This window comes from Gracilinanus agilis, chromosome 6 (genome assembly GCF_016433145.1).
Source record: "Gracilinanus agilis isolate LMUSP501 chromosome 6, AgileGrace, whole genome shotgun sequence".
In the NCBI taxonomy this organism is placed as follows: Eukaryota; Metazoa; Chordata; class Mammalia; order Didelphimorphia; family Didelphidae; genus Gracilinanus; species Gracilinanus agilis.
The window spans coordinates 290000148-290024789 of NC_058135.1; the positions used below are offsets into that span (position 1 = coordinate 290000148).

At 51.9% G+C, this 24642-nt stretch overlaps 3 protein-coding genes across 3 annotated transcripts in view; all 3 read left to right on the forward strand.

Moving 5' to 3' along the window:
* Position 1: 1 nt before the first annotated feature.
* On the forward strand, positions 2-3278 carry DRAP1 (DR1 associated protein 1; the record flags this gene model as incomplete). The annotated part of the gene is made up of 7 exons (XM_044682038.1): positions 2-16; positions 468-540; positions 688-781; positions 1189-1308; positions 2349-2439; positions 2660-2748; positions 3049-3278. Coding segments are annotated over 7 exons (582 nt in total), but the record flags the coding sequence as incomplete, so codon positions are not given.
* A 3750-nt stretch (positions 3279-7028) lies between these two features.
* On the forward strand, positions 7029-23576 carry LOC123252796 (testis specific 10 interacting protein). Its single transcript, XM_044682039.1, has 8 exons — positions 7029-7115; positions 9228-9358; positions 9441-10252; positions 10963-11092; positions 15323-15493; positions 17252-17351; positions 18946-19070; positions 23504-23576. The coding sequence occupies exons 1-8, from the start codon at positions 7029-7031 to the stop codon at positions 23574-23576; spliced, it is 1629 nt and encodes a 542-aa protein (XP_044537974.1).
* Positions 23207-24642, forward strand: part of SART1 (spliceosome associated factor 1, recruiter of U4/U6.U5 tri-snRNP) — a 28440-nt gene continuing 27004 nt past the window's right edge. Inside the window, exon 1 of the mRNA XM_044681458.1 lies at positions 23207-24560. Coding sequence (XP_044537393.1) covers positions 24218-24560 — 343 coding nt within the window. The 5' untranslated portion in view covers positions 23207-24217. The remainder of the gene's footprint in view (positions 24561-24642) is intronic.

The window sequence follows — 24642 nt, forward strand, 5'->3', positions numbered from 1 at the left end:
CGCGCGCTTCCCGCCGGTGAGGCCCCGGCCCCGGCCCCCTCGGGCCTCCGGCCCCGCGCCCTGCCCGCCCGGCCCGGCCCGCAGCCGTCCCCTCCCCCCCGGGGCCCCCGATCCCCCGCCGCAGAGGCAGTCCCGCCCAAGACCCCTGCGCCCCGCTCCCAGGCTCGCTCTCCCCCGCAGCCACCTTCCTGTCGCCCCCTGGGGCCCCGATTTTCTTCCCATCGCTCCATCCCCTATCGGGGCTGAAGACCCCCGGGCCCCGCCTCCAGCTCTCTCAGCTCCCCCTTCTCCCAGCCACCGTTTTGCCACCCTCTCCTCAGACTTGCTGCCTCTGTCCCCCCACCATAACTGGACCCTACGGACCAGTACCCCCTTGGCTTCTCCAGGCCCATGTCCCTTTGCTCATGGGGCGGGGCGTCCATGCTCCTGTTCTCAAAGCGGTTCTTTTGCCCCCCCTCCCCCTCCAGGCCAGAATCAAGAAGATCATGCAGACTGACGAGGAGATCGGCAAAGTGGCAGCGGCAGTGCCGGTCATCATCTGTATCCTGGGCCCCCCAGGGGCTAGAGGGCTGGGATGGAGCGGGGTGGGGAAAGGGGCTGGGGAGGAGGACCAGGGACTCTAGGGGACTGGGGGCTCAGGGCTGGGCCGGGGTTCTCTGGTTTTTCTTGACCAGCGTCCTCCCTCAGCCCGGGCATTAGAACTGTTTTTGGAATCACTGCTAAAGAAAGCCTGTCAAGTGACCCAGTCTCGGAATGCCAAGACTATGACCACCTCCCACCTGTGAGTCCTGGCAGGGAGACTGAACTCCTGCTCCCCATCTCCTGGCCCCACAAGGCCCACTTCCATTCCCCTCTCCAGCCCCAGCCTCACCCCCTTCCCTTTGCCTCAGATCATCAAATTCTGAGTCCATAGAACCAGGTCTGAATCTCTGTTTGGCCTCCAACTGGCTATTCAACCTTGGCCAAAGCCCTTCCCCATTCCAGGCCTCAGTTTGCTCTGCTTAAAATCAGAAGTCCCAGGAAGGGCCCTTCTAGTTTTTCATCTTAAGAGTCTCTGTTGCCTCCTGCCCAGAATTCTCTGGGCAGATAGATCCCCTGCCCTTTCCCACCCTTCCCTCCCCTTTGTTCTCTTCCCCCCTGAACCCCCTGAACAGGAGGAGCTCAGTCCCCTGTGGCCTCCCCTTCTAGGAAACAGTGTATTGAGCTGGAGCAGCAGTTTGATTTCTTGAAGGACCTGGTGGCTGCCGTGCCAGACATGCAGGGAGATGGGGAAGATAATCATCTAGATGGGGAGAAGGGAACCCGAAGGTAAGAGGGCAAAGAGTGGGGCTGAGGCTCTGGAGAATTCTCTCATTCTTTTCTGAGTATAGTGACCCCTGACCCACCTCCAGAAGACATTTTGTTTCAAACACAGAATCATTTCAAAATCAGGCTGAATTTTAATTTCTCTTACAAACCGGAAGGGCCATTAATCATGTAGTCAGCTCCTACTATGTGCCAGGGACTATAAAACCCCCAAATCTTTCTCCCTACAAAGTTGCCACTTCATGTTTTCTCTTTAACATCACCCAGATTTCTCAAGACATCCCCCTCCCACTTCTTCCCAAAGAGCTGTCACAGAATGACAAATAATATTTTGAAAGAAAAAAATCAGCAGAATTGATCAACCTTTAGAAAAAGTCGAAAGCCAAGCGTGCAGCACTCCACCCCTGTGGACTTGACCCTCTGCTAAGGGGTCAGTGGGGGTGGGGTTTCCCAATGTTGCCATTTCACCAGGTATTCACCAGGTCGTTACTGAAGTCCTTGCACACGTGGTTCTTCTGCCTACATTCCTCTGCATCAGTTCATGAAAATCATTGCAGGTTTCTCTGAAATCTGTCCCCTTACCATTTTTTACCACACTATTACCCCTGTATATCATTGTTCAGCCCTTTCCCAATTGAGGGACCATCCCTTTCAGTTTAAAACCAAATAAATTGCTATAAATATTTAGTCCCCTTGAGGCCTTTTCAATAATCTCGATGGGTCCAAAGGGACCAGATGGTTTTAGTGGACCCCTCTGAACAAGGGTCTGCATGGTCATGGGCTAAGAGCAGCTGCCAAGTCTGTGTTGAGAAGTTCCTCAGGGCTATTCTCCTAGTGTAACATTCCTGGGAATCCTCTCAGTGGTGGCTGAAAGAGTTCCTTGGGGTCAGGCCCAGCTGGTTTGGGTGTCTGTGTCCCCAGTGGCCTCTCGTAGGACCTGGTACATCAAGGAGTGTTTAGGTCACAGTATTCACTGTCGCCTCAGTTTCTCTCTGAAAAGTGAACTTTGAGGGTTCCTAAAATTTTATGGTTCTTCTCTCTAGGGGCCGGAAGCCTGGGAGTAGTCGGAAAAACGGTGGTGCTGGAGGAAAAGGGAAAGATAAGAAGCAGTCCGGGACTGACTCGGAGCAGGAGGTAAGCTGTCGGCCCCATTTGTGTCTCAAATGATTGAGCACCGCCGTGCTCCTCCCCTCCCCATGGCCCCAGGCCTCGGGCCACCTTTCTGCCTTCCTCAGCCCATCCTTCTCTCCCTCCTTGAGGTGCCTGAGCAGTTAATGTGGCCCCTTTTCCCCCTGAGCTCCAGGGGTCTGAGGGGCTAGTTTGGGTGAAGCTTTCTATATCGTGTCACCCACAGGATGATTCTGAAGACACAGAAACCGATGGGGAGGAGGAGATGCCACAGCCCCCACCCCAGCCCAGCCGGCCCACAGCCCAGTTCCAGAGGTAAGGTTGGCTGCCTGGAAGCTGGCCTGGGGCCCAGAGCAGTGGGGGTGGGGTAGGGGGCAGAACGTGGTTCTGGCTGAAGCCGAGGGGTCTGGGTCAGTCCATATTGCTAGCACTATCAGCTTCCCCAGCCCACTTCACACGTCATCAGAGCACTGTAGATGTCGGTCATCCTGTAGTGATCTAAGGCCCTCCCTCCAGGTCTTGCTGCTAGGGTCTGGCCGGGGGAGTCGGGGGTCCTGGCCGTGGCCGGGCAGCTAATCTGACTTCTGTCTCCTTCCTTGTCTCTCTGTTCCACAGCCCCCCAGCCCCCTTCCTCCCCTTCTCCTCCACCCTGCCTCTGCCTCCAGCACCTCCTGGCCCCACAGCTGTTGAAGAAGAAGAAGATTATGACTCATAGGCCCTCCCCTTGGCCCTCCCCACCTCCTCCTCCCACCCTCCACCCTCATTTAGTCCATTTTAGTGGCTGGGGGTGAGGTGGGGGGGTAGGGGAGGGCCTTCTTAAATTTATTAAAATTTTTAAAAAGAAACACTCCTGAGTGTTCTGCTCCCCCTCTGTCCCTGGGTGCACTCACCCCCAGGCCTGATGGAGCCATCAGTGGCCACGAAGCCTAGGCATGGCCTCACCTTCCTCATCCACAAAAGGAGGGCTGCCAGGTTTAGGACCAGATGCTTTGGCCTGGAACCCTGGCTCAGACACTTCCTTTAGCCCATTCCCTTTCTCACCTGTAAATGGACAGGGCCCACCCCCAGGGCCGCTGCAGGGTGAGGGCCTCGAGAAGGGAATCATCATGATCAGGACAGGCCAGGATCCTCGAACCCTGGATGGCCTTTCCTGATGGGTTCGCTCAGCAGAGTGGCCTGCCTTCCCCTTCCCTCCTCTGTCTCTGCATCCACCCTGGGTCCAAGGCTTGAGGCTCACTCACGAGACACCCAGCAAAACTCTGGACACCAGTGACCTAGAAGTGTCTGGGGGTACACAGGCTTCTCTCGACAGACCCAAAGGGAGGGGGAAGGCCAGAGTCAGGTGATGGCATGGAGCCTGGAGAGAGATTGTCCGTGCCAACCCCTTCCTCCTCCTGTTACAGATGGTCAAACTGAGGCCTAGGGGCACATTTCAACTGAATCTGAACTAGGGTCTTCTGGCCTTTGCTGTTCCCCTTCAGAAGTGAAGCCAGATTCGGATGGCAAAGGGCATGGGAGGGCACTTTGGGGCATATTTGATGGGGTTGATGATGTTGTTTCCTGGTCTTGGCCCTGTACCACTGAGCCCGACCCTCCTGCCCTGCCTAGAGCAGCAGCTTTCAGCTCCTTCCCCAGAGACCCATCTTCTCTCCTCTGGGGAGGAAGGAGGGAAGGGAGGGAGGAGATGCATTTATCAGTATTAAGTGCTTGCTCCAGGCCAACCCCTGGGGACATAAACGGGGAAGGCTGGGCCTCTGGTGCAGGAGCCAGTGCCCAGAAGAAAGCTGCTGAGAGGGCTGGCTGGGGTCGCAGTGGGCCTGGGGGGAGGGTCCCTGCCACCCCTTGGCTTGGGGCAGTGGTTCCTGGGCACCAGGTGCCTAAACAATACCTGTAAGGCTCCACGGCCATCCTGGCCATGTCTGGAGCAGCTCTGGTTCTGTTCTCACCTGGGGATGACGGGCAGCTTATGAGAGAAAGAAGGGCGCCTTCTGAAGTCTGCAGTGCCTCAACCACCCCAGGGCAGTGGTCATTAGAGCAAGGCAGCATGGGTCAAATTAGGCCTCCCCTAAACAGAAGGTGGCTGCACCCTGTAGTTCCCAGGGGTCCCCCGCTTCCTCCCAGCTGCCTCCCTGAGGGTGGCCTTTTAGAGGTCTCTCAAGCAACTCATGGGCTGAGACTGGGGCCTCTGGTGAGATCTACCTGTCCACGAGGAAGGGAGGGCCTGGTCTGGTGCTCACAAGAAGGCGTCCGTGCAGCCCGGATGCACTCTGGGAAGCCCAGGGCTTGGGGCTGCATGTGGAAGAGGAAGAAGCTGGGGAAGGAGGATGGATGGTCCTCAGCTCAGGGCTGCTCAAGCTTGCAGAGGGCACCCCTTGCTCCAGAGCTGGTGGCTGAGACTTTGGGTCTGGCTCCAAACCTGAGGCCGGCAGGCTCGGCCACCCTGGGTGCACATATTCAAAGATTCGGTTTTTTAAATGCATTTTTATTAATGCCATTTTTTTGGAATTGGCATCCTTTCTTCCAATGGGCAGCGGGGTGGTGCAGTTGATAGCGCCTGGGCCTGGAGTCAGGGAAGCCTGAGTTACAGTTTGGCCTTAGCCATGTCCTGGTTAGGTGACCCTGGGCCAGTCACTTCACCCTATTGGCCTGATTCCTCATCTCTAAAATGAGCCAAAGAAGGAAATGGCCAACTACACCAGGATTTCTGCTAAGAAAACCCCCAATGGAACCGCAGTGTTAACAGTGGAGCAAACAGTTTTTCCCAGAATGCCTTCTGCCCCCTCCTGGAGAACCATCCTGTATAATAATGTTTTTTAGGACAAAAAAGGGCAAAAACACATTGGAAAAGTCTGGCCATCTCTGCAATCTCTCGTCCCCTTGTGAAGGAGTGGGGAGGAATGGGAGGGGCTCTGCTGACCACTGTGGGCAGCCTCCTCCTAGGCAGAGGCATGCTATCATTTTGGGCCCAATTCTTTGTGATTGTGAACAATGCTGCTGGAAATATTTGGGTGACTAGGAGAGCTTTCTCCTCATCAGTGGCCTCTCCAGCTTGACCTGATTGGCTACCGGGAGAACTCCAAGCAGCTGTGGCTGCAGCACCTTGGCTTTATGGAGGAACCAGGGAAGGCTTCAAGGAGTTGTCTGGAGGGGATGGGACAAAGTAAGGATGGTATTCCAGGCAGCAGGGTTCTGGGGTTCAGCTTCCTCTGGAAAATGGGACTTATTTTCAAAGTGCCCTGTGGGGTCGGGTCAGTCACGTCACATCCTTCATGGCCCCATTTGGGGTTTTCTTGGCAGAGATACTGGCCTAGTTGGCCATTTCCTTCTTCAGCTCATTTGACAGGTGAAGAAATGGAGGCAGATGGGAAAGTTGCACAGCTAGGATGTGTCTGCAGTCAGATTTGAACTCGGGTCTGCCTGACTCTATCCACTGCTTCACTCAGCTTCCCATGGGGTGGCTCATGAAGATATTAATATCCCAATTTTACAGAAGAGGAAACTGAGGCTCAGTTTAAATCTCATTTTACATTTGTAGAAACTGAGACAAAGCAAGGTCAAATGACTTATCTAATTTGTCTTATAATTTCAGAAAAGTACATTGAATTGTTTATTACATGTTATTAGGAAAATATATTGAAATATATATATTTTAAATGTAAAATTTAAAAAGACGGCTCTGGTCATCTGGTCCCTGCACCCCACTGACTCTCTGCTGAGAGGCCACTAGGGGGCACCACAGTTCACAGAGTCCTGGACCTGAAGTCGGCGGATCTGAGCATCCCTGCAAATTCAGTGGACCTCAGTTTCATCTGTGAAATGAGGATCCTAATAGCATCTCCTTCAGGGGTTGTTAGGAGGATAAAAATGAATAAAATGTGTGCTCTGCAAGCCTTAAAGTGCCGTATTATTATTAATTATTGTTGTTATTCCTTCGTCCAGGCTCTAGCTTTGGCAGGGAACCGCCCGGGAAGGGGAGAGACGTGGGATTTGCTCTCTGCATGGGTTCTCAAAGGTTTAGAAGTTCCCTCTGCAGTCTGGTTGGCAGGATGGCTCGCTGGCGAGCTGTCTCCTTTCTGCCAAAGGTTTTGAATCCTGGGTGGCTCCCAGATGCTGCCTGGGCATGGTTCTCTCTGGAACTGGCAAGAGGCCCCCTGCTTTCCTGGTTCCTGAGGTGGCCCAGCTCCGGCCGTGGGTCGGCCTGGGAGCAGGAGAGACACGATTAAGGATCAAACCAGGGAAGAAGGGATGGCGTCCACGGAGGGATTCAGGAATTCGGGAAATCTTCCCAAGAGCCGGGCCCCCTCTGGCTGGGGGCTCACTCAAAGAAGGGACATCTCTGTCAAGCCTTGAAGGCCGGGAAGCTGGGTGTCAGCATTTATTGGACCCCAGTATGGATCAGGCTGTCTAAAGAAAGTTAAGAGAAAAAGACAAAACCAGGAGCTGCCCCTGCCCCAAGGAGCCTCGAGTCTGACAGGGAAGCCCACGCTGATAGCAATAGGGAAAGATTAGAGATAGCCTCAGAGGGAAGGTACACATGCAGGGGGATGGGGAGAGGCCTCCAGTAGAAGGCGCTTGAAGGAAGCCTGGAGGTGGGGATGAGGAGGAAGAGTGCCCTAGCCACAGGGGACAGCCTGGGGAAATGCCTAGAGAGGCTCATTGGAGGAGCAGCAGAGCTGGGGCCTGTGAGCAGTCAGGAGGGGCCAGAAGAAGGCCTGGGAACCGCTGGGGGGCCAGTGCAGCTGCAGAAGAAAGTCTAGGATGGGAACAGAAAGGTTTTTTGAGTGAGAGCTAAATGTGGCCCCAGAGGGCACCTCCTCTAGCCCCTCAGAGGAGGCTGGTGACATCTGGAGTGATGCATGACCTACCTACTCAAGGCCACCTAGTCAGAGGGTCAGAGTCAGGAGCGGCCTCCAGTTCCTTTCCATCTTCATCTACACTGTCTCTTGTTATGACCTAACCCCCATGGCTAGAGGTAATGAGCTCCCCATCACTGGAAGTCTCCATGCAAAATCTGGATAACTCCTGGTCAGCAGTATTCAAAAGGGGATGCCCACTGACTCAGGGACGGAGGAGTTGGGCTTGAGAAGCTTCCTCCCGGCTCTGAGCACTAGCTAGAAGAAGAGGGTGGAGCCCAAGGCCCAGAGATGCCGGGCTAGGTAAGGCAAGAAGAGCCTGGAGATGGCCCCATCTCTCCTGCGAGGCAGGGAAGGCTTTTGAAAACCACAAACCCCTGGGATGATTCCAGGCAGCTCATCTCAAATCCAAATGCCCCCCACGGGCCCTTTTACAGACAGGCCAGCTGGCACTGAAGTGTGTCTACTCTGACCCTTGCCCAATGACCGAATCAGGTCCAAAGCACTCAGCCTCTGGGAGAGCCTCTTTGGGCTCCGTGGCTGAGGTCCAACCCTCCCTCCCCCGGTTGTCCCTGCAGCTGTCCAAAGTCCCATAGAGAGTTCTTGGCAGGAACCAGGATGCCCAAATAACCCTTGGGACCACGCTGAGAGCAGGGTGAGATGGATGGCCAGGGACCCGTGCCTGGCAGCAGGTTCTCAATTCCCTACCCCAGAAGGGTGGCCCAGGCAGAAGGCGTCTCCTCATTTCAGGAAGAGGTTCAAGGGGAGGCAAGCTGACACCACAAAGAATTTGGAGCTGGGGGGCCTTAAGTGACAATCTCATTTGATGCTTTTATTGTCAACATGGGGAAACTGAGACCCAGAGGGAGGAAGGGACTTGCCCAAGATTCCACGGGTACTGAAGAGCACAGGTCATTCAATCACCATTTAAGAACAGGACATGATGCTGTGGGAAGGATCATGGAATTGGAGGAGCTGGGTTCAAATGCTGGCCCTGCCGCTCACTACCTGGGACGTGACGAGAGCCAGTTTTCCTTCCTCTGGGCCTCATTTTCTTCCTCTGAAAAAAATAGGGGGTTGGGCTGGTGAGGCTTTTTCTAAGGTCCTCCCTTTCCTGGTATTAATCTCCTTGGCTGAGGGCGCGCCTGAGCTGTGAAAGACACCATTGTGAGGAGACAGCCAGCCTGGGTTCCCTGCTGCCCTCATGGAGTTTACAGCCAAGAGCATGAGACAAGACATGAGAAAATCATGGGGGGAAGGCCAAAGGGGGGAGGTGAGCTGGGTTGCCATGCCTCCTGGGAGGCCTGTTGGTCTCCATAGAGATGGTCCAGGGCCAAAAGTTCCGACAAGGGGGGATGGGGCAAGAGACTTCCTTCCTAAGACTCATCAACAGTCAATTCTGGCTACCTCTGTTGTGAAATCTAACCAAGATGCCCGGGTCCGGGTCTCTTCAGTCCCGACTGAAAAGGCCACAGCTGCCGGACTGTTGGGACTCCTGTCTGGAGTGCCCGTGGCCCATCAAGTAGGTGGCTTCTTGCCTTCTAACTGCTCTAACCAGAGCTGGGAACCAGGATGCCTGGGTCCATGAAGGCCCAGGGGAGAAAGAGGGTGGAGAAGGTCCCTCAAGGGTTGGGAAAGTCCTAAAGCAGAAAGGATCTTGATGGTCTTGAAGAGTCCTCCCAGCTTTAGGTGCCATGGCCTCTGACGTGTACAATCAGAGAATTCATGGGGGTGAAGTGTTAGAAGCCCTGGATTGAATTAAGGCTCTAATTGTCCCCAGATCTAACAGTGTGCGTGCCTTTAGGTGAGTGTCTTCCCTTTTCTGGGCATCAAGCTGAAGAGGGAACTGCTCCTCTGTGGGGCAGGGGGCTGCTGCTGTTATGGGCTGTGGTGGTCGGGGAAAGTGAATGTTCATCGAGGCTCCCTCACTTCCCCCTCCAGGGTACATTTGGAAGTGGAGATGCGGTGCTGATCCAAGGCCGACCCAGGGCCCGGAGCGCAGGGAATATCAGAAAGAAGGATGCAGCCACAGGCAAAGGCAAGAAGGGAAACGAGCCTTCTGAGGCTGAAGAGTGAGTAGCCAGGGGTGCACGGAGGGTATCTGGGGCTCTGGGATGCCCGTGTCCTGACTAGCTATTTTTCTCCCAATCCCAGCCTCATCCCACCACGTCCTCGGAAGCCCTCCTTCCCGTTCCAGTGGGCCTGGGAGAGCTTCTTGGTGGATGGCCGAAGTCTGGCCACAGCTTCCCCCAACTCTTACCACCATAACTCGCAGCCCAAGAAGGGCCAGACTGCAGGCCTGCCACCTGCCAGAGTCCCTCGGAAGTTCCGGTGGAAGGCTGTGCCGCCGGCTGCACAGCCAGTCAACTTCCCACTATACTGGAAAATGGAAGCCCGATGTCGGGACATAAGAAAGCAACTGAAAACCTGGATAGAACCTGAGGCCTGCTTCCAAGAGATGCAAGAAATCCAAGATGGTCAAGATGGCCAGGAACAAGGACAGCAAGAAGACCAAGATGGCAGGGGGGAGGAGGGGCCTGACGGCAAGAGGGATCTCAGCTTCTACTCCTCTTCTGTATTTCCTGAGAAAAGGTTGAAGTCCAAGAAGCTGGGCACAAGATCCAAGGCCAGAGAGGAAGTAGAGGGTGAGGAGCAGCAGCCACCGGGAAAGTCTTTCCCGCTAACCAGGAGGATGAAGTTTTGGGAAGAAGTTGGAGGAGAAACAGAGGCAGAGGATGGAGTGGGCAGGGCCTCAGAGCAGTCAATCTGTCCCCCACTGATGATCAGGAGCAGAGAAGAGGAGATGGGCCAGCTTAGGAAGTGGAAGGCCCTTCATCTGGCTGGTTTCGCCCTCCTTAGAGGATTTGGGAGGAAGTCAGCAAAGCTGAAGGACTCAGAGAGGCTCACGGACCTAGAGATTCTACTGAAGCAGTTACAGGAGGAAGCCAAGGAGCTAGGGTTCTACAGTGAGTCCTGGGCTCGGGCAGGGAGCCATGTGGGGAGAGGGCTGCCCAGGCTTCAGGTTTCCCAGGACGAGCACACTGATGGACCTCCCTGTGACCCCCCTCCCCTTGTAAGGGCTTCTGCTCACTCTTTGGGAAAAGGGCTTTTCCCTAGGATGCCCAAACATAGGGTATACCACTGACATCTGTATCTGTCAGCAGCTAGAAACATTACAATTAGTAGCCTGCTAATCAGGCTAATTCATTAAAAGAGGAACCTGCCAGGCTGCACCTCCATTCACTTCATCCTAAGGCTCTCCTCCCCAGGCCTCCCCCATCCCAAGAAATGCTCTCTCTCCAGTGTCCTGCCCCAAGGCTCTCCTTTTCTCCACTTACTGGCATTAGTCTTGAGAAGCTGGATTGAGGACACCTTTGGTGCTGCTTACCTTGAATGCTTAGACTGCGGGCTGACTCTGAACCCCAGGGCTGTCCCCCACTAACCCCCACAGCCTATTTAAAAGGGCAGAGCTAGAGGGGTGATGCTGCGGAATATTTCCCTCCCCAAGGTTATAGTGCTGAAGGGGCAGCTTCGGTGACCTGGAAACCTACACGTAGGCAAAGAAAGGGACTCTGGGCATGGCCTGGGCGGTTCCACAGGGGGACACAGGCCTTTTAGTTGCCTGGGAAGGGGAGACAGGGAAGGGGGGGACTGACTTCTGTTTCTCTGATATCAGCCTCCCAGTGGCCCGTGCAGGATGTTGTCCAACCTCGAGTGGAGAAGCGCCAGGCGTGGGAGGATGTCAAGTCTTTCCTGCCCATGAGTAGCACCACCAAAACCTTCCAAAAGCGCCAAGAGGCCACCAGGTACCCAAGGAAGAAAAAGAGGGACTCGTGCCCCCACAGCCATCATTGATTCACTCATTTGTTTGTTGGGTCATTGGCAGGTAGAATATGCCTGCTGCCTTGGCTGGGGGCTTCTTCACCTGTAGTTTGCTGTCCCTGAAGTCAAAGGCCACTCCCTAGCCTACAGACCTGCGTATGCGTCTACATATGCACACACACTCTGAGAGAGAAAAGGCAGTATTAGAGCCAGAGACAGAAAAGACCTTTGAGGCCCCCTGTTTCACCCTCTCCTTTCAGAGTCAGGTAAAGGGGGGGCCTGGAGATGTTGGGTCACGTCCCAAGGTCACTCGGCCAGGCTGCGCTAAAAATCGAACTGCCTCAGCCACAAGAGCCACTCCGGGAAAAAAACTCCCTTCTCAGCCTTCCATGGTTGGAACCCTTCAGCCTGGCCTGATTAAGTCTGGCTGTTATCTTACCCTAAATGTCTAAATCTTAATTTATAAATTTGCCTATTACACCTTCCAGGAGGGGGCACCTGGCCAGGCCCTGAGGGAAGCATAGGGGTGTGAGTCCTGCGCCAGGAACATTATGGCTTTATGAATCTAGAATGCCAAAGGAATCCTCGAGAGAACCAGCTCTGTATTTCCAGGGGTACTGAGTGGCGTTTAGTGGCGTCGGATTGAAATAGTATAGAGAAAGAGCATTGAGAGCAGTCAGACTATCGGTTAGTTCATAACTGCTCCAACTTGCCATGGAGTCTTGAGTTTAATATATACTGATTTCACACAAAGAGCACAGAGAAAGAATCACAGCTGTGAAGGGGTTACAAATTATACAAAAACCCATTTGAGTCTAAAAAGTAGAGAGATAGGACTAGGGTAAAAGGCCAAATTCCAACCACCAATTAGCAGGGGGTTAATTCAAGGAGCAGAAATATATTTCATAGAGATCCTAAACAAATTGAGTCCCGTACTCTTGATTTTCAGGATTGCACCTGGTCAGATAAAGTCTGGTCTAGCTCTGTCCAGTTCTGACCTTGACAGTCTAAGTAACATATTTTTTAGAGTTCAGGCTTCTTAATTATCAAGAAGAGAAAATGTTAACTCTATACCTGTGGGTTTGCTAGGAACTTAAAGCTTTTCAATAAGTCTGTAATGTTTTTCCAATAAGAAAAAGTATGGATCATAAAAGGGGTCAAAAGAGGAGTTTTTATCTGTTTGAGACTCTATTTCTCTTATTGGCCTCCCACAGAATCCCAAGAACCCCACCTTCTTCCCCCTTCTACAGCTCACATAATGAGCTGAGGCTGGTGATGCCAAGCCTAAGGAAAGCTCCTGAAGGAAGGAGATGGGCACCACAAGATGCTATGGGGAGGCCATGAAAGCTGGCCAGCAAGACAGACTAGAATGAAGGCTATGCTAGGCTGAGTTCAGTTCCTCCCTCAAGACTATAGTAGGAATCTTCACTTCTGTCTTTGTGCCCTAGTGCCGACCATAGTAGGCTTTCTTAATACTTGGGGACTACCTGTTGATTACAGAAGCCTTAGTTTCCCCATCTGTAAAATGGGGATAATATCTGCCTAACAGTATGAGGTTCAGCCTGTATCATACCTGGGTGGGAGCACTTTGCACACCTTATAAAGTACCCCAGAAACTTGAACTAGAATGATGGCAGAGCCAGGTATTGGCCCTCCCCAAGGCTATCAGTCCCCTTCTGCAGTGGGCAGTTAAAGACTGATTTGTAAAAGGACTCCCTGACCTTCCTTTCTGTTCTCTTTTAGCTCCAGATCTGAGGCTGAGGCTGAGGCTCCTTGCATTACTCATTAGACTGTGAGCTCCTTGAGGGCAGGGACTCATTTCTTTTCCAGGCTTTTTTTGGAAGGCCCAGTGCTTGTTGGGCTAGTGCCCAGCACACAGGAGCCCAATCCTAAATAATCTAGCCAATACTGACTCAGAGCCAGGCCCTGAGGGTAGGAGGAGGCAAAAACACAACAAGTCTTGTTCTCAAGGAGCTCACCTTTTTTTTTCTTTTTTTTTTTAAATCCTTGCCTTCCATCTTAGAATCAATATTATGTGTTGGTTTTAAGGCAAAAGAGCAGTAAGGGCTTGGCAGTGGGGGTTAAGTGACTTGCCCAGGGTCAGTCACACAGCTAGGAAGTGCCTGAGGCCATATTGGAACCCAGGACTTCCATCTCTAGGCCTGGCTCTCAATCCACTCAGCCACTTAGCTGTCCCCCCCTTTAAAAAAAAAAAAGTATTTATTTGCCGAGTTTACTTTCCAAGGGCAGATCCAACATGCACAAATACAACTGGGTACAAGCTCTATAAGAAGCATATGCAGGAGAATGGAAGAAAGACCTCGTGTGGGAAGTGCCTCAGGAAAAGTGGTGAATAAAGCTAGAGCTATTGCAAGAAGGAGGCAAGGAGATGCCAGCTGGAGCTATGGGGTGGGTGAAGGGGAATCATATATCATTTGCTTGACAGCAAGGCCAGGGGCAGCTGGGGAAGGACTTTGGATGCCAAACCAAAGAGTCTGAAGCTGAAGCTTCTTGAGCCCGAGTAGTGCACTTGGAGAAGATCACTGTAGAGAGGAGGACAAACTGAAGGAAGGGAGGGCAATAGTCCAAGGGACAGGGGGTGGGGGCCTGGTCTGAGGTGGGGGCTAGGGGAGTCACGAGAGGCAGACGGATAAGAGAGATGCCAAGGAAGAAGAAGCAATGAGACATGGCAACTGATTGGGGGGTGAGGGAGGCTACCAAGTGGGAAGATAATGAGTTCTGTTTTGACTCTGTTGACTTTGAGGGGTCCATGGGACGTCTAGTGAGAAATAGTAGGTGGTTGGTGATGAGTGACACGGACTCGGGAGAGAGCAAATGACAAATGGTCATCGAATCCATGGCATATATGAGATCACCAAGAGCTAATAGGAGAAAAGGGCAGGGTCTTGGGAGATAGCCATGGTTAGGGCACAGATAGGGGTTGGGACATGAGCAACAACACAAAGTGGAGTTGGAGAAGTCAGACATGTAAGGGGGATCGAGAGATCTGTATCATGATGGCCCAGAGACCGGAGAATATTCAGGAGCAGAGGGGCAGTCAAGTGTCCACAGCTCCAGAGAGGACAGGAAGGGCGAGGCCTGGGAAAGGCCATTCAGATTGGGCGGCACGGGGAAGCCTGGACAGGGAGTCACTTGAATGAAATTGGAAGTAGAATGTGAAAGCCTGAGAGGCAGATTGTCAATAGCATTTTCTAGGGTTTTAGACGTGAAAGGGAGAAATATAGGGTGCTGGCTCAGGGGATGGTAGGATCAAATTAGAGGTGGGAGTTGGTTGGTTGTTTTTTTCTGAATGGAGGAGCTGGAGGTCTGCTTGGAAGCTTCATTCTCTTGGATGAGAGGGCAGGGAAGAGAAGCGTTCATTAGGAAAAGCTTCTTGAAGGTAGAGGCACTTGAAATGGGCTCTGAAGGAAGTCTAAAAAGTGAATAAGCTTGGTGACTTAGGTCCTGGGTTCAAATTTGACCTTAGACACTTTGTAGTGGCTTAACCCCCACCACCTAGCCCTTACTGCTCTGATGCCTGGAACCAACATACAGTATTGACCCTAAGATGGAAGAAAAGGTTAAAAAAAGAAAAGTGCAATAAGCTGAGGGGAAGTGGAAATGTTTGGGGATAGGGAAGCAGATGGCCAATCCCCAAGAGCTTGAAAGAGACCAAAGGAGAGGGTTCCTGAGGGCTGGCCCATAGAGGAGGTCCTTCTCTCTTCACCCCACAGGGACCTCATTCCTTTGCCTCTAGCCTCACTGAGTACCCTGAGCTTTACTCCCCCTAACTTTTGCCCGACTTCAATCTTCCCACCACATCCACCACCCATGACCTGGGTCCTCTGGGATCATGACTCCATGGTCTTGGCTTCATCCTGACCTCTTTTCACCAGTGCCCCTGCCTGTCGGTCACCTGAGCATGCACCTAGACATTCTCTTACCAGACTAAAGAAAGGAAGAATGGGTGTAGTAGAGATATCCCTGGCCTGGGAGTCAGGTTGCCTAGGCGCCCCAACTGTTTCCCTGACTCCCCTTCAAGACAGACTTTCCAGTCTCCGAACCTTGATACCGAGAACATGGGTTACAGCCCCCCTGGATGGAAGGTTTGGGCAGTGGGGGCATCTGGAGCAGAAGGGTAAATGGGGGTCACCTCCCAGGGTTCTCGGTCCTCTTCTAAGGACTCGCTTCATCTTCTCTCCTCCCCTCTCCAGGGCCTTGATGTTGGACTGGGAGCGGCAGCAGCGGGAGGAACGAGCCAGGACAGAGCAGCGCCAAGCTCAGGCGCAGCGGATTCGGAAGAAGCTGGCTCGGTGCCTGGCAGCCTATGGGCCTCCCAGGTCCAAGGAGTCTGGGGCATCCAATCGCAAGCTTGATGAGCTCAGGTGCCCACCCCCATGGTGGGGGGTGGGGGAGGAAACTCCTCCCAGGAGATGGGAGCCCGGCTGGGCCCAGAAGGAGCCTGTGCTTGAAGCTTTAGGGCCCGTGGGGAGAAGAGAAGAACCAGCTGCTCCCAACTCGACATCCGTCCACTTTAGCTGGAGAGCCAGGGCCTGGGAGCAGAGGGCGCTTAGACAGTGTCCAAGGCAGCCTTACATTGATCCACCCAAAGTCTTTGGTGATGTGTCAGAAGATTATGGGAGGGGACCAGAGTGGCTTGAAGGAAGCAGGAAATGCTTCTAGAGGAGGAGAGGGCTTGAGTTGGGTCTGGAGTGATGCTCAAAATGTTGAGGAAGCTGAGTAGATAATGGATGGAGGTGGGTCAGGGGACAGAGCATGCTAGAACAGCGGTGCTGGAGAAAATCTGAGGCTGTGGTAGGGAAATAGGAGAAAGTGCTAGGGGCTGGCAAGGGTGGGAGCTTAGCTGAGAGCTGGGGTGGAAGATTCCCAGCAGTGAGATGCCATGGGAGGACACTTCAGTTGAGGGTTGGGTGGGGAGAAGGGGGCAGACTGATGAAAGAAGGATGGAGGAAAGCACTCAGGGCAGGGTTTAGATAGGAGCTAGAACAGTGAGGCATGGAAGTCTGCCCCCTACCGAGTGCCATGGCAGGAGAGGGGAATAGGGAGAGACATCAAGAAGACCAAGCTGGAGGAGAGAGGGAGCAGGAAGCCTGGGCTGAGCACTCTAGCTTACTGGACAGGGGCTGAAGATAACAGCTGGCTCACCACTCTCATCTGTCCAGTCTGTGCTCCATCTGGCTGTCACTGGACACAGACCAGGCCCCCTGCACCCTAGTCTGGGGTTCCCACAGTATCTCAGTATGAAAAAGGTGCCTCCCCTCTTCAGCTGGAGAGCCCTCATGGGGATGTTCCACTTTCCAGAAAGGTCAGGACTGATCAGGCCAGCAGCAATAGGGGCCCTGTGGGCCCAGGTCCCTTCACTGATGCCATGATGGCAGCAACAGCAGGGTCAAAGGCAGAAAACACAGTCTCCTAGGACCATAGCAATGCTCTAATGTCTTGGGGCCCAATTCTGGCCTACTAAAGCCCAGAATGGGGAAGCATCTGGCCCAAGATCACAGCTAGGGAATTGCTGCTGGGAGGAGGGAGATCCAAGTCTGGGTCCTCGGGCTCCTCTCCACAACGGATTCATTGATTCCACAAACCTTACTGTGTGCGGAAAGCAAAGGGATATAGAAATAAAATGTGGTCACTGATCTCAAAACTGACTATTGCATGGGGCTGGGAAAGTGCTGCTTCATTCAGGCGACTATTTCCCCTGCTAAATAAAAAAGCTCAGTGTGTAATAATAGCTAGCACTATAAGACCTGCAAAGTGCTTTATAATATGACAAAGGAGGAAACTGAGGCAGACAGAAGTTCCTTGATTTGCTCAGGGTCACACAACTATTGTATCTGAGGGCAAATTTAACTTCGGGTCTTCCTGACTCCAGGCTCAGTGCTCTACCCACTGAGACACCCTGCTGCTTAGAGTATTAGTTCTAGAACCAGGGAGATTGGCCTCAAATCCTGTCTCATTTTGCTTCCTACCTGAATAACCCTGGCTTCTCCTTTGGGTCAAGGTCCCCTGAGCCTGGCCAAACCCCCCCTGTTTCTTGGCAGAGGGGCATTGCTGAGTGTCTTCGGGCTAAGCTTGGACTCTGGTGACGTCCCCCTCCCCCCCACCCCTGTCTCCCAAGCCAGGCAGCAGGAGAAGCAGCGTTTGGCAGAATACAAGGCTGAGCTTCAGGGTATCCAACAGCGAGTGCAGAACCGCCCCTTCCTCTTTCAGCAGGCCATGCAAGTAAGGGCTCTCGCCTCAGCTGGACCCTCCCTCCCTCAGTACCTGAAAGGACTGGGACCAGGGAGAACCAGATCTTTCCAACTCTGCAGCCCCTTCTCCCCTAACTCCTCAGGACCACCCCTACCCCCAGGCCTTTCCAACAGAATCCCACACATAAAGCGAGCATAGCTTTGGGGCAGGGCTGGGGACTCATCTTGGCTGTCTTCAGGGAACTCACATCTAGTCGGGGATACCTTACAAATATTCCAAAGTTAGAATGGAGCTTTTTTCTGGGGCAGCTAGGTGGCTGGATAGAGCATTAGGCCTGGAGATGGGAGGTCTTGTGTTCAAATGTGATCTCAGGCACTTGTTAGCTATGTGACCCCAGGCAAGTCACTTCACCCCCATTGCCTAACCCTTTCTGTTTTTCTGCCTTGGAATCAGTACTTAGTAAGGATCCTGACAGAAGGTAAGGGGTTAAAAAATTCCAACGGAACTACCATCTCGTTGATAAGATCTCTCCAGAAATGCCACTCGTCACCTGTTCAGGCCTGCCTCAGTTTCCTCATCTGCAAAATGAGGGGGTCAGATTTTTATCTGTGTTGTTTCCAACTGGTGGGAAAGGGGAAGGGCTTCTTGGAGAGGGGGAACATTTTGAATTGGATTTTAAAGGATGATAGTAAGGGAAACATACCAGAGAGGAAAGGAGGATACTCCAGACAAGGAGAATGGTGGGAACAAAGGTGGAAAAAAAAGGCATGAAGAAGCAGGCCAGGCTGGTAGTCCAAAGAATAGCCTGATTAAGCTAGAGGGCTGGGAGGATAGCATGATTCGAGTCGGAAAGGTAGAACAGTGGCAGAAGACGGAGGACATTCAAGGCTCTTTGCCTCGGAAGTCATTTGAATTTTGAACTGGCAGGCTGGAGGGAGCCTCTGGAGATTTTGAAAAGAGGAGTGACCCGAGTGGGTCTTTGACTAAGAAGATGATGCTGGCAGGGCCACAAAGAGTCACAGTTAATTAGTTTAGAGCTAAGGAAACTTGGACACAATCCCAATTTCCTTGTTTTTCAGAGAAGGAAGGTAAGTCCAGGGATAGGAAAGGGGAATGGAGAAAGTCAGCTATTAGGAGGAGGTGAATGCAAAGGTGGGTGGAAATGAAGCCCGTTCTCAGGTGGTGGCTATGGGATTAGAGAGGAGAAAACGGAGAAGGTTGCTGGGGACTGGATAGGAAGAAGTCCAGAAGAACCCCAAGATTATGAGAATGAGTGGCAGGGCCAGTGTTGATGCCAGGGACAGGCACAGAAGCAGGAAGAAGTAGGGTTAGTGGGGAAGGATAGAATGGGTCTTCCACGTTAGAAGTCTAAGGCCTACTCCTCAGAACAGGGCCCTCCCAACTCTGCCCATTCCAGGCCTGTCCCCACATCCTTCAATCAGTGAAATCCATCAATGAAGAAGTCTTTGTTAAGGAATTATGCTAAGGGCTGGGGAAACAAAGGCAAAAATGGAACCCTCCTCATTGTGCCTCCCAGACTGGGGAGGGGAGCCTGACAGTTGCCACCTGTCGAGGGGGCATCCCGCTTCTCCTACTGGTTTCAGGAGCTCTGTCTCCCTAACAGAACAATGCCCGGCTTTCGGTGAACAGGCGCTTCTCTCAGGTGCTGTCGGCCCTGGGTTTGGATGAGGACCAGTTATTGGCTGAAGCATTGAAGGATGATATTGAGGAAGTCCCCCCAAAACAAAGGTAGGGATCTGGGCTTTCCTCAGAGGTTTAGCAGGTCTAGAGCAAGCCCCTCACTTCATGGGGGGAAGAAAAGGAGACCTGGAGCAGAGCCCTCAGGCTTCCCCAACCACACTGCTAGTGGGAGTAGAACCCTACTGAGTGTCTGCAGCTCCATAGCTCCTTGGCAGCAATACTTCATCTCCTGACTCTGATGAAGTTTTCACTTGGCTGTTTTCCAGGACTGGAATGCTCTCCCTCCTGGCCACTTCCTAACTTTTCTGGCTTCCTTCTACTCTCAGCTAAAATCTTACCTTTGGCATAAAGCGTTTCCTAGTCCTTCATTTTTGTACCTTCCCTCTGAGATCACACCCAGTTTATCCTGTCTATATTTTATCTGTTTGTAGTTTGGTGTATGTTGTCTCCTCTATTAAACTGTGAGCTCCTTGAGACTGGGGACTGGTTTTTGCTTCTTTTATATCCCCAGGGCTTAGCACAGTGTTGGGCACACAGTAGGTGCTTCATGAATGCTGGATGACAGCAAGAGTCACCTCTGTATTTACCACTCAAGGGGCTGGGAGGGCATGGGACTGACTCTGGCTGAAGAAGCTTGATGGGATCTTTCCAAGTGTTTGGGATGCAGGTGGAGGAAAGAGGAGACCTCCAAAGTATTGCCCACATTCTGAGCCCACCAGAGCATTGCCATACCTCATCCAATCTATTGTTTCATACTGCAGACAGAGAAACTCTCCTGGAAGTAGATGAGTTTCCTGCTGCTAGGCCAGGCTGAAGGGGTGCTCCAAGAAGGCAGCTCCCAGGCCAGTTAACCCCTGGGAGGAAGCCTGGGTGTGAAAGAAGACCCCTCTGTCTCTTCCCAGGTCCTCAAAGTCCAGGAAGCTGGCCAGGATCCGAATGGAGCAGCCTTTGTAGGAAGAAGGGAGAGCAGAGCTGGAAGCTTCTAGAAGTCAGCGAGCGGAGTACAGGGAGGGCATTATCTGGGTTCCAGGGTTGATTGGGAAGGAGGGAAAGAGAGGAAAATGAAGTTCTTCTATCTAAACCCAGTGTCTGCTTTCCTGCTCAGCCTGAGCCCTCGAGAGCTTGGGGTCTTTCTGGGGAAGCAAGCAGCAACGACAGATAATTAACTGGTGACTGGAGTTGCCAAATCCAGATGGGTTTGTGTCAGAGTCAGAGGGGAATATATCCTCAATATTCCTTAGGCCTATGGTCTGGATTGGGCATATACCCTGCCCAGCCTCCATATACCTGGGGATTCTCATGATTGACTTCTTTAACACCAATGTTTAAATTTCTTAAGAATTTACCCCAAACTTACCCAGCCATGGACACCCTACAATCTTAAACCCCTTTAAGGGGGGGAATGGTTGTCCTCTGTTTACAAAAGAAACTGAGACACATGGAGGCAAAGGGATCTGGTACTGGGTTATAGGAAAGTAAGAAGATGCCCCAAATTACAACATTTGTTTCCAAGAAAAGGCACTTGGGAAGAAAAATATTGTAGGCAAGGAGTGAATTTCATATATTCAACACTTATTAAACACCTGTACCAAGGAGGTACCAAATTACAAGGTCCTGCCCTCACAGGGCTTTCTGTCTAATAGAAGGTTAAGAAGAAATCACATAATTGATAAAAGTACAGAACATGATCAGGACACTCCAGGAACATAAAAACTAGAGTAAGGAAGATCTAGATTTGAATCTGATCAGACAGCAGCTCTCAGTTTAAGCAAGTCACCAAAGATCTCTCATCTAGCAAACAAGGGTTATTGGGTCCAAAGTCTTCTATGGTCTTTTTCCGGCTCCCTTCCCAACCAGGGGGATCTGCTGTTTAGCTAAGGAACATTCAGAAAGTGTAAAGGCTGGCTGGAAGTGAGATCTTGTAGGCCCAATGAACCAACCTTTACCCAAATTATGGGATCCTAGCTCACCAATGGAAGGCCAGCTAGTCTAAATTAATCCTTTTTCTAAGGAGGGAACTGACACTCAAAGAGGCCAATGGACTTGTTCAAAGGCCCTGGTGAGCAATATGGTAGTACTGATGCTGAAGACTCTTTAGGCCTTTGGGATTTGAAAACAGTGGCAAAACAGGAAAAATCTTAGATTTGGAGTCAGGATTTGGGTTGGAATCATGCTTCCTCCACTTTATAATCCTGGTCAAGTCACTTGACTTTTCTAGGCTTTATTTTTCATCTGTGAAAGAATGGAGTTAGACTAGATGGCCTATTAGTTCAGCTCTAAATGGAACCTGTGACTCGGATTGTTGCTAATTAAGCAATCTGAGTCATAGGGTCCCAAATGCAAGTTTTGCTTACAATTTATATTTTTAGTTCTAAATTTTCTTCCTTCACCCCTCTCCTAACCATTGAGAATGATATCCATTATATGTATGAAGTCACAAAACATATTTCCACATTAGCTACTTGCAATGCATCGATGCTATTGTTGGTATGCAGTACTGATCCTTCCTAAAAACCCCCTACAAAGCTGAAACTTGGTGAGGAAGTAACCCCAGACTCAGTTGGCCAAGCTGTATCTATGGCAGGGCAATGAAGTTTTGCCCCGAGGCTCTGAACTTGGGGAGTTCCCAGAGCACTTCCAGCCAATCCATCAGTAAGCAACTACAAAATTTCATGAACAAGAAATGATTAAAACAAGATTTCAGACTGCTTCCTCTTTTTTTTTTTTTTTTTTTTTTTAAATAACCCTTACCTTCTGTCTTGGAGTCAATACTATGTATTTGTCTCCAAGGCAGAAGAGTGGTCAGGGTAGGCAATGGGGGTCAAGTGACTTGCCCAGGGACATACAGCTAGGAAGGGTCTGAGGTCAGATTTGAACCTAGGACCTCCCGTCTCTAGGCCTGGCTCTCAATCCACTGAGCTATTTGGCTGCCCCCAGAAGATGCTCTTTTCTCACAAGAATTTACATTAAAAATCATTTGTTTTTTGTTTTTAAAAAACCATTACCTTCTGCCTTAGAATCAATACTGGGTATCAGTTCCAAGGCAGAAAAGAGAGAAGGGCTAGGCAATGGAGATTAAGTGACTTGCCCAGAGTCATACAGTTAGGAAGTATCTGAGGCCAGAGTTGAACCTAGGCCCTCCTGTCTCTACGCCTGGCATTCTATTCACTAAGCCACCAACCTGCCCCCAAATCAGTGGTTATTAGGCTCTTGCGACATGCTAAGTGTTGGGGATGTCCAAATGTTCATTGATTTTGGCATATTCAACAATGAAGATGGCAGTTTGTCCACTGTGGGCAACTTCAGTTCACCACCCAATATGTTGAAAACCTGCTTACCTAGTAGAGTCCAGTCTTGCTCATCATCTATCTGTCATCTCTGTAGTACAATTTTTTGATGATGTTCTTCACTGCTGTTCTTTGGGATTCCTTCTTTAGGTTGTCAAAGGCAATGGGGTTTCAGGTCTTGTGGCCATAAAGCCACATTAGTATTGAAAAGACTAGCAACTTGTTGGCATGGGAAAGTGGGCATGAATAAAAGAAGCTTACAATTTCCCAAAAGCAATTCAATTTTTCTCTTTTTCCAATCTAGACCTAGCTCATGATCCACCTATTGTCCCAATGGGTTGGGCAAATCCTATAGGTTGCATGTTGAAATCTGGGTAGTAGACATTCTGCAATTATTTGATCTTTCCTTGGTGAGTGAACAAACCAAACTCTTCTAGATAGGTAAAGATTTCTTCTAGGAGGCTCTGCAAGGACTTGGGGTTTGATGACATGTAATCAAAATGTCACCCTCCATCAGGAATATCAAGAGAACCTCATCATTCACAAGGGAATCTTTCCAACATGTACTGTCTGTGGATCATCAGAAAGGGAAATATGACAAAAATACATCTGTAGTCAGAGGGCCATTGAATAAGGTTCTTCTTTTTTTAACCCTCACCTTCCTTCTTGGAATCAATACTGTGTATTGGTTCCAAGGCAGAAGAGTGGTAAGGTTTAGGCAATGGGGGTTAAGTGACTTGCCCAGGGTCACACAGCTGTCAGAGGCCAGATTTGAATCTAGGAACTCCAGTCTTGGGCCTGGGCTATCCACTGAGCTACCCAGCTACCCCCAATAAGGTTATTTCTGCTATATCCTTTGAGGAATCTTGAATAAATTTAATATATAGGTGGAATACACCTTTTAAATAGGAATCAGCGGGAGTGGAGGGGCCCAGCATTTTTTTCCAGTGGAATGTCTTAAATTTTTTTTTAATTACTTAGCACAAAGGGATCTTACATTCTCAGTATCTTTCAGTCAACTGCAAGCCAGTAAATATGTAGTCTACTGCTGAACATGGTTTTTAAAAGTGCTCATTCCCTTATGGAGGAAGCAATCAATTCACGACCTCATAAAGCCTTTGGATAAAGGGGGGAGTAAGCAAGTTGGTCTGTAGTTACTGCCAGATCCTCGGTCACCTTTCCCTTGCTTTATAGCTCGGTCCCTCGTCCCACGTCCCACGTCCCACGTCCCATCCGTCGTATCGCTTCCAAGAGCAGCCGTCGCTGAGATTATGGACTATTTATTAGGCTACCGGAGCGTTGGAGGGCCAAAGCAAGGCCAAAGCATTCTCAGTTGGACAATTTCCGGAGCACGGACGAATGATACGTTTTTACAACGTAACGTTCTGCATGGCAATGGGCCGCAAGGGAAGGCTGGGCCTGGGAGCAGAACCGGGAGCGAAGGGACAAAGCTGCTAAGCAGCACAGTGCTTGGGGGAGGGTGGGCTGTAGTCGGACACCCAGCTCGTTGCGACGCCCAACCTACCCCGAGCTGCGCATGCGCACTCCCGCCTCCAGCAGCCATCTTTCAGGGTACACAAAGGTTCCCGGCTGAGGTCCCCAGAGAGCTTACGCGGCCGCAGCCCTCTGCCTAGCGCATGCGCCTTTCGGGTCCCGACGCGTGGGGGAGGGAAGAAGTGAGCGCCCCCGGAGAAGAGAGGTACGACGGCGAAAGCGCAGTGACTAGGACGTCAGAAGCCTTGGCCCGCATTTCCCGTCGGGCGTTGGGCTACCAGAACACAACGGAAACGGCTCCTGTTGGTTTCCGGCAACAGCCACCAAGGGGCGGTGCATAACCCGGAAGAGCTTCCATTCAGCGTCAGGGCCCGGCGGAGACGGCGGCCGGGGTTCGGTGGGAGCGGAGCCGCCATGGGCTCCTCGAAGAAGCACCGCGGGGAGAAGGAGGCGGCTGCTGGGGCTGGGGCGGGGGCGGCAGGAAGTTCGGGACCGGGCGCGGCTGAGCAGGCGCCGCGGCACCGCGAGCACAAGAAGCACAAACACCGCAGCGGGGGCGGCGGCAGCGGGAGCGGCGGGGGCGGGACCGGCGAGCGGCGCAAGCGCAGCCGGGAGCGCGGGGCCGAGAGGGGGAGCAGCCGCCGCGGGGGCGAGGCTGAGGCCCGCAACGGGAGCGCGCACGGGCGCGAACGCAGCCAGGCTGAGCCTGCGGAGCGGAGGGTGAAGCGGGAGAAGCGTGATGACGGCTATGAAGCTGGTGAGCGCGAGCCCCGCGGGGCTGGGGCGGGGCTGGACCTCGGAATGGCCAATGGAGAGGCAGGGCCTGAGAGGCGGGAAGG

Excerpts from the sequence above, each read along its gene's own strand:
- LOC123252796 (XM_044682039.1), top strand. The coding sequence starts at position 7,029 with ATGAGGAGGAAGAGTGCCCTAGCCACAGGGGACAGCCTGGGGAAATGC. Across the intron at positions 10,253-10,962 it reads CAAGGAGCTAGGGTTCTACA|CCTCCCAGTGGCCCGTGCAG; the intron begins GTGAGTCCTGGG and ends CTCTGATATCAG. Across the intron at positions 15,494-17,251 it reads CGCAAGCTTGATGAGCTCAG|GCAGCAGGAGAAGCAGCGTT; the intron begins GTGCCCACCCCC and ends CTCCCAAGCCAG.